The 9,455-nt window shown below is 35.9% G+C and overlaps 1 protein-coding gene across 1 annotated transcript; it reads left to right on the forward strand.

Moving 5' to 3' along the window:
• Window positions 1-217: 217 nt before the first annotated feature.
• Window positions 218-9,455, forward strand: LOC107844850 (calcium-dependent lipid-binding protein-like). Its single transcript, XM_016689192.2, has 11 exons — window positions 218-548; window positions 1,359-1,460; window positions 4,997-5,047; window positions 5,809-5,929; window positions 6,175-6,293; window positions 6,402-6,500; window positions 7,406-7,486; window positions 7,574-7,659; window positions 8,022-8,247; window positions 8,410-8,574; window positions 8,913-9,455. The coding sequence occupies exons 1-11, from the start codon at window positions 444-446 to the stop codon at window positions 9,228-9,230; spliced, it is 1,473 nt and encodes a 490-aa protein (XP_016544678.1). The 5' UTR covers window positions 218-443; the 3' UTR covers window positions 9,231-9,455.

Here is a 9,455-nt window from a genome sequence, read left to right on the forward strand (position 1 = left end):
TGAAATTATATCAAAAAAAATACTCATATATGAAATTGTTAAGCAAAAACCAACGCAATTCCAAACAGAGAAAATGCGAGTACCATCTTACCTGCTTTTATTGCAACAGATAACAGAATTTCCAGCTCACCCAAATTTGCAAGGAAAGAAATATTAATTAAAGTCAGTTCTTAATAACAAACTAAGGACCAACTGACAAGTTTGCCCCTGACGACTAACTAACTGTCTCAACCACCTTTCGAATTTTTGGCTCGTGGCTTCCTCTATCGAAATAATAATAATAATTTTTTCAATTAGGAGTCTGTTTGTTTTCCACGCGTCACTTGCTGATTCTGAATTTCACCAATCCCTCTTCCTCTTCTCTGTGTGTGATTTTTGCATTCGGTCGTCTTCTTTTGTCTATACAGAAATTCGTCCTTGTTTATAGTCAGATATTATATAGAATGGGTTTGATTTCGGGGATTTTGATGGGGATGATCTGTGGGATCGGTACAATGTCCGGTTGGCAATATATGATGAGGTATCGAAGTAACAAGCGAATCGCCAAGGTTTGAAAGTATTTCTGTTGCGTTTCAATTTGCATATTGTAATGTTGTAATTTCCTCCTGAAAAATTGTTAGGAGAGGAGTATTTTGTGTAAATTGACTAAAATAGGTAATGATTTTTGGATGAGTGTTTTTGAATATATAAGTCAAGTTGGTAGTTCTGATGGACTAGGGCATGCATTGCTAAAAGAAAATATACACAAATATGAAGCCTAAGTGTAACGGTGGAGCCCGAATTTTCAGTGGTTCAAAATATGAAGAAGTAAACATACGAAAAAGTAAAAGGTGTTTTAACATTTACTATATATACATAAAAGATAATTTTAACATCGAGATGAACCCCTCGGGCTTACCTGGGTCCGCCCCCACTCAGGTGCCTAGTAGAATACAGATTGCTGGTGACATTTGTGAAACAGTTTCAGTTTTGAATTTTAAGATTTTCATCAATCAGTATACTGAGGACCTTTAAGAAGCTACTTACTATCGAAAGTTGCTAGTCAAAATTAAACATAAAATGGGTCATTTTCTTATACTCTGCACATGGCATAGATCCGTTTTATCTCAAATTATTGTAACGTTGCTAGGTTGTAGTGAATTTTTTTTCTATAATAGAATAGTTATTCACTTCTGCTATGTGCTCTTGGTACAAGAGAAAGAACTAGCCATTGTGGTTGCTTTGAAAGTAGACGTCGAATTTTATATGGTGCTCCTCATCATGCTTGTTGAACGACAATTAAATGCACATATGCAATGTTGCTGTCCTTTCTGAAAGATTGGTATTTATCTCTTCATTGTATTTTAATGCTTTAACAGGCAGTGGATGTACAACTAATGGGCTGCCTCAACAGGGATGATCTAAAGAAAATATGTGGTGATAAGTTCCCTGAATGGATATCATTCCCAGTTTTTGAACAGGTTGGATATTAGCTTTATTTTTTCTGGTTTCTCCTGCATATGATCTCTGACGTTCATAGCTCTAAAAAGCTTTAATTCTGCCATCTGTTGATATAACTCTTAATGCAGAAAGCTGACTAGTTTAGCGCTACAATGTCTAATTAACATTTCAATATTTAAGACAAACAATCTATTTCATTTTGGGTAGATGTTTTTAACATATTGACAGAAGAGCTTATGGTGTCATTAACCCCACCATATTTTCAAACCAGATCAATGAAATCTTCCTATCTCTGGAAGAGATGCTGAAAATTACCGGAAATATCAGATGCACGTCAACTCCTATTAATTGTTCAAATGCAACTTTTACAGATGTCTTTTCTCCTCCAACATTTGATTAAGTGAGTCTTATCTGTGAAAAATAGTAAAGATGAGTTTTTGGAATCATAGATTTTCGATTAAAGCTTGTAGAATATTCTAACATAGTATTTAATTATCTTAGAGAAATATTTAGATTACTCTTAGATAGCTAGAAGATAAAAGTTGTCTAAATTGTTCTTGTAGAATTATCTAGATATTCTAGAGTAGTGGTAGAAGATACGACTCACTAGATTTTTCTTGTAGATGTATCTAGAAGATTTTCTAGAACCATCCATCAATAAGTATAAATAGGATGGTCTTGCACATTTGTAACCAACCAAGAAACAACCAAAGATAAAACCAATTCAAGTAGTGTTCTCCATATTAAAGTTCTTCCTTCTCTTTACATAGTTTCCTCTTCTTTAGTTGAATCTTCCGATCTTAGTTAACGATCTTGGGCTAGTAGAAGGTCTCCCCAATTGCACCTTTCTTCTACTATTCTCTACATGGTATCAGAGCAAAGTCATAGATTGACTTATGTCTATTTCAAGATCGGGTTTGAGGTCGATTCAACTGTTTGTGCGAATGGATTTAAGCAGTCGTGTTAATGGACTGGGAATGGAGTTGTTGAATCAGTCCAATTATAAGGTATGAAAGACATGTATGGAATCACACCTTGTGGCTGAGGATTTATGGGATGTTGTTGTTGTTAACGGGAGTAACACAAGTCCTCCGAACGACGGATTGAAACATGATCGTGCATACAAGAAGTGGAAGCAGAATAATGCGATGGCGGAGTTCATATTGAAGAGATATATATCCTCCAGCTTACTCGATCATATTATAAGGTGAAAATCAGCTCATGAAATATGAAGGACCCTCGATCAGTTATTCAACAAGAAGAATGAAGCTCGGCTACAAATATTGGAGAATGAATTGGCTAACGCCAACCAAGGTAATCTTTCAATTGCCGAGTATTTCTTAAGGATTAAGAATTTATGTTTTGAGATCTATTTATTAAATTCGGTGAGGCTATCTCTGAAGCACGAATGAGAAGAATTATCATTAGTACTTTGAAACTAGAATGTATTCCCTTTGTGACATCAATTCAGGGATGGGCTCAACAACCATCCTTGGAGGAATTTGAAAATTTATTGTCGTCACAGGAGTTACTAGCCAAACAATTGGCTGGTGAATTTGTCAAAGAAAGGAAAGGAAATGCTCTTGTAGCTGACACAAGAGGAATGTTAAACGAAAAATAAAAGATATGTCTCACTCTCAATTCTTAGGTGGTTCGATTTCACCTGGAAAGAAGGAAGAGTGTTTTAACGATTACAGTAGAAAACCTCTCAAATGTTATCGATGTGGCAAAACAGGACATATAAGAAGATATTGCCGAGCCAAGGAGAGTAATATGGCTCAAACAAAAGTTGTTAAAGAAGAAGAATGGGGAAAATGCTTAGCAGCTGAGAGTCGAGCAATAGATGCCTTCGCTTCCATAAATTTGGAAAGAGATTGGATCGAATCTAATACAATCTATCATGTGGAGCATGAAGGCACCAATAAGAAGCAAGAAGATACTGAAGACATTCAGACTGGAGATGTGGTAGATGCTATCGAGGAAATCAAAGAAGAAGATCCTAAAATTGGCCATAAAAGTTTGAACGTGAAAGATGTTGAAGTAGATTTTGAGGAGACAGTGTCTGAAAATCAATATGCCAATGATGACTTTATCGGAGAAAGCATTAAGGGAAATGAAGTGGAAGTTGAAGTCTCTGATCAGTCACCTATCGTATCAAGGTCAATCACTGGCTCAGAGCAAATATTAAAAGTTTATGAAGAAGCCAAAGATTCAATGAACGATGGAGTTGAAATTAAAGCCCCAGTTTCAGATGGAGAGACATATAATATGATTGAAAGGCTAGAAACGAAATCTAATGGTGGATTCTGTTATAATACCGAGGCTTCACAAAAAATTAATGATCAAATCATCATCAAATCAATTGAGGAGACTAATACAGATGAAACATCCTTGTGTTATGGATCAGTTTTAGAACTCCAAACTTTTCCATCGCATGTGTGTCTCCAGATAATGAAGTTGTGGCGGAGTTCAGAAAAAAAGGGAGTTTGAGAACCCAACATGATAAAACTCAGCAAAGTGATAATTCATATGGTTCTCAAAGGGCAAAGAGGACTATTGTCAAGCTATCTCGCTATAGAGATGAAAAATTTGTCAATACAGATTCTTGTCTCTTCGCAGGGCCAATCATTAACGAGAAATATTCATCATTTGAAGAAGCAAGAGGACTTACGCATAAACTACCAAGATTTTCACTAAGGCGTGGTTCAAAGCTTCGCTTGAGTTCTTCTGCGACAAGCTTAGGGTAGCTTCCAAAAAATCACTTTAAGGGGGAGTGTGAAAAATAGTAAAGATGATTTTTTGGAATCATAGATTTTCTATTAAGCTTGTAGAATATTCTAACATAGTATTTAATTATCTTAGAAAAATATCTAGATTACTCTTAGATAACTAGAAGATAAAAGTTGTCTAGATTGTTCTTGTAGAATTATCTAGATATTCTAAAGTAGTGGTAGAAGATAAGACTCACTAGGTTTTTCTTGTAGATGTATCTAGAAGATTTTCTAGAACTATCCATCAATAAGTATAAATAGGGATGGTCTTGCACATTTGTAACCAACCAAGAAACGACCAACGATAAAACCAATTCAAGTAATGTTCTCCATATTAAAGTTCTTCCTTCTCTTTACATAGCTTCCTCTTCTTTTTTAACAATCTTGGGCTAGCAGAAGGTCCCCAATTACACCTTTCTTCTGCTATTCTCTACATTATCATCATTGTAATGTGAAGAACAATTGGGTTAATCCTTTGCTCAGCTGCAGAAAATTTTCTTGTCTATTCTATAGCCAGTAATAGTGTCTTATGGCTTGAGAAATAAAAGTTGGTGAAGGTAGGTTCTACCTTTGGAATCTGATGATCAGGACTGTAGTAACTTTGTTTTGATTTTTATGTGGGGGGACGCAGAAGGACTGGTGGTGTATTTCAAGGGGAAATAAGATGATTTTAGCCCAGTTAAGATGATTTTAGCCCAGTTAATCGTCTCTAATTTAAAGAAATAAACTATGTTATATCAGGAATTATTAATGGGACTGTTCTCATATTTCTTTCACGCTGGCAGGTCAAGTGGTTGAACAAACAATTGAGCAAACTATGGCCATTTGTTGCCGACGTAAGCTTTTACACCTATCTTTGGTATCCTGTGCAATTTTTTCTTTGTAAATCAGGTCTTGTAACTTCAATAAAAATCATGCTTACTTTGTGGGTATGATGTATCTAAATACGTCGGAGGTTCTCTTTGATTATCAGCATATTGAGTAAAAATTTCTTGTAATGATCTCCAAATCTTTTTTCCCCTCTAGACAATTTGTCTTTCAATAGTCACCATGTCTTAGTAATCCCACTGTTTGTGTATTATAGAACTTGTTCCTATAAGAACTTATAGCATGCAGAGGACATTTATGATGATGCTGATCAGTAACATAATCTATAAGAATTTTGATTCATATATTTGTATTTGATACTATGCTTCTACATATCAAAGTTGTTTAATGACTTGGCAGTGCCCCCATTATATTTTATGTGAACGACATGGTATTGAAGGTGAAATTAAGTGTGAAAGATAGGTTGAGAGTGCAAAAGGATAGATGCTCTTTTTCATAAATTTGAGCAAATGGAACTTCTGTTTTTCTACGGTTTTTAGTTGACTCCTCAGTGCAATGAGACTGGATATTTGATTTTATGTACCTCATCTGCTATGATGGATAATTTGAAATTTAAGACTCCTCTGGAAATATTTTTTATGCCAATGTAAATTTCTAGTTAGATAAGCAACATCTGTAGTCTCCTTGTCATGGTAGAAACTTGTTTGTACTATTCAATCTCCATTTTGCGACACCCTAAATCTAATCTCTTGAATATGTCATTGTGCAGGCTGGAGAAGCTATCATTAAAGACTCTGTTGAACCTATTTTAGAAGATTATCGGCCTCCTGGAATTTCTTCAATGAAGTTCAGCAAACTGTCCTTGGGAACTGTGGCTCCTAAAATTGAAGGTAACATAAACCTATCCACTAATTTGTTATGTTTTTTTTATTAGACATTCTACTGGAGAATCTATAAGCACATGCTGAATGATTTCTCCATTGCTAATTAATTCATACTCCAGAGCAATAAAATTAATGTATCTGGATGGGACATTTCTTAGTAAAAGTAGAGTCTATTTGTTTAAGGTTATCTCCACATTTAACATTAATCATGTGTGATTCCCTCTTTGAAGCATGTATCTTAATTAATGCAGGTATTCGAGTTCAAAGCCTTAAAAAGGGTCAAATCATTATGGATATTGATCTCCGATGGGGTGGCGATCCCAATATTGTTATAGAAGTTGATGCACTGGTTGCTTCTATACCCATTCAGGTTGGGTGCCTCAACTCTTCACCTGTCTAAATTGCTGAGGAGAATTTTACTCTGATTACTGAGTCATCTTGGAAGCAGTTGCACTGACCTTTGCCAAATTGGTTGCAGTTGAAAGATCTACAAGTCTTCACTGTTATTCGTGTTATATTCCAACTAGCTGAGGAAATTCCCTGCATTTCTGCTGTTGTTGTTGCTTTACTTTCTGAGGTATATATAGATCCTATGAAAGAAAATATACTTCTTATCTTCTTCAATTTCTGCTGTTTCTAACTCTTCCTTTTTCTCTCTTTTTTTTTTTTTAATTGTGGGGTAGCGTGAGGGTGGGTGGGTTGGTTAGGGGATCTATTTGACCCACCCCGTCAACACGCGCTCCTCCTCCCCAAATGTAGAGAGAATGAGAAAAGGGTGCTATTTCTCATGATCTGTCTTAGATCAGCATTTAGAGTTCCTTTGAACTGTGTTTTGATAAAACAATATCTTGGTGAGATGTTAATATATAGATTTGAATGTCATAATGTCTAACTTTTTCTGGATTAGTTTTTTTTAATAGTAAGACATGTTGACTTGATTCATGAATAAAAATCAGATCATTTCACGCAAATGAATATTAAGTCATGAACTTTAACCATGGGATCGGAAACAGTCTCTCTACTTCTTCGGAGGTAGCGGTATGGACTGCGTACATCTTACTCTCCCCAGACCCTTTACCAGTTACTCCAAGGCTCCCCTTCATCACATATAATGGACTTGTGACAAGGATATACTATAATAGCACGAGTGAATGAAAAAAATCACTTTAAAGTAGGTCCAAGACTTTCTCATGGTTTAAGTGACCATAAAGTATTTTACTAACAGAGAACAAGATCACAGTATGAGAACAAGGATAATGCTGCATGAACTAGTCTGAGAGGAGAACTCAGGATTCTTCTAAGAACAAGGATAGAAGTGTGAACCTGCACTTTCGTACATTTATCTGTATGCTTCATCTTGTTAAAATGTCTCAATTGGTTTACAATTCTATTTAATGTGGTAAAAGTATAGCTCAACTGGATTTATGAGAAGCTTAGTCCTGATAGACATTTGAATGACTGATACCCTGTTTATCCAACCAGCCAAAGCCAAGAATTGATTATACTTTAAAAGCTGTTGGTGGAAGTTTAACGGCTCTTCCTGGACTTTCTGACATGATAGAAGTAAGTGTTAACATGGTGTCGAGCAGTACATTTCCTATTTAATATCTTTCTCCTCAGCCTAACACTGGTGTTGTTTCTCATTGAAAGGACACTGTAGATTCAATTGTAACGGATATGCTGGAATGGCCTCACAGAATCGTTGTACCAATTGGAGGTTTACCTGTGGATACTAGGTATACAGTTTTACAATTTCTTTTATCACCTGTCTAATTATCATGCATTTTATTTTTTCAATCTCTGTAACGCTGGAATAATAGGCAGAAGTTGGGTACTCCCTTTTGTTTTCTTCTGTGTATGTGTGTGTGCATCCCTTATCTTTACTCATTTTCCAACTCTTGTCATTAATTCGGTTTACTTCCGTCTATCTTTTGACATGGTGCTGTAAGTAACTTGTCTTTTGTTAATCTGTTTGGCGCGGTGGAGAAAATACTCCACTTTCTGTATTTCAAGGCCTTCCCAAATTTGTCATGTTCCTCTGAATATGAAATGTAAATGCTCCAACTGAATGTTCAACCGTTTTTTCTGTTCCATGCAGTGATTTGGAGCTTAAGCCACAGGGGAAGCTAACAGTAACTGTAATGAGGGCTACAAACTTAAAGAACCAAGAAATGATTGGAAAATCTGACCCATATGTGGTCTTGTATATTCGTCCACTATTTAAGTTTAAGACAAAAACCATTGACAACAACCTAAATCCTGTTTGGGATGAGACGTTTGAGTTGATTGCAGAAGACAAGGAGACTCAGTCTCTTCTCCTAGAGGTTTAATTGCTACATCCATCTCTCATTTTTTTTAATTTTATCCTGAATCTACTAGAATCTGGCCATCTGATGCTGTACATTCTTTTGAGAAAATTAGTTTAGATAATCCAGCCTCTTTAATTTTCATTCGTTTTTGCTTGTCACATACATGACTTTGAACAGGTCTTTGATGAAGACATTGGAGAAGATGATCGAATGGGTGTCACGAAGTTGCCCCTGAATGAGCTTGAATCCGACACTCCAAAAGAAATTGAATTAAGGTTGCTGCCAAAATATGATATGCTCAAAGTCAAAGATAAGAAGGATAGAGGAACTATTACCATCAAGGTACACAACAAAATTATAGTTTTTGTCATGAAGTTCCGTTTTAACTATCCATTTTTGGTTCTCTGCCTTTTAGGACAGTCACTGATCTAGAATGTAGACGTTATGAGCCTGAGTTGCCAGAGTAGTTTTAAATGTATATCAAGCTCTATCTATACTTGGTTTCTGCACATATATATAGGATTCCACCCCAAAGTACAGATGAATAAAGCCTTTCAATAATTAATGCATTCAGTTGAACTTAGTATTTTCGACATGGGTCATATATATAACTTTAAAGATTGAACTGGCCAAACTTTAAGGCAAGATGATCTTGGTATCATTGATTAAAAAAAATGCAGATACTTTATCATGAATTCAACAAGAAAGAGCAATTAGCAGCTCTCGAGGAAGAGAAGAGGATCATGGAAGAAAGGAAGCAACTAAAGGCAGAAGGGGTGATTGGAAGTTCAATGGAAGCCCTTGATGGTGCAGCAGCTTTAGCTGCTTCACGTGCTGGTGTGGCAGGCAGTGGCATTGGTTCAGGGCTAGGTGCTGGTGTAAGGGTAGTAAGAAGTGGACTAAGCAAAACCAAAAAGTTCATGGGAAGAACCTTTACAGGACAGTCGAGCAATCACAAGAAAATTGACCCTCCTCCAGTAAATGTTGTTCAAGATTAATAAATATCCTGTATATACAGCAGTCTCTTTTTGCAGTATATATGGATTCTCGATAATTCTTAGTTGTTTTTGAGTTAGATCTCAGTGTTTGATACCGTATGTTGATCAATGTGACAATGATGCTTATTTCTAAAGGTGGAAATTAAGCTGTTCAAATGACAACTTCTCAATCTCAGCTAGGCTAACATGTATCCGTACTTCTATACATATTGGTGCTTCATCTCA

The sequence above is a fragment of the Capsicum annuum genome, chromosome 10 (assembly GCF_002878395.1).
Source record: "Capsicum annuum cultivar UCD-10X-F1 chromosome 10, UCD10Xv1.1, whole genome shotgun sequence".
NCBI lineage: Eukaryota > Viridiplantae > Streptophyta > Magnoliopsida > Solanales > Solanaceae > Capsicum > Capsicum annuum.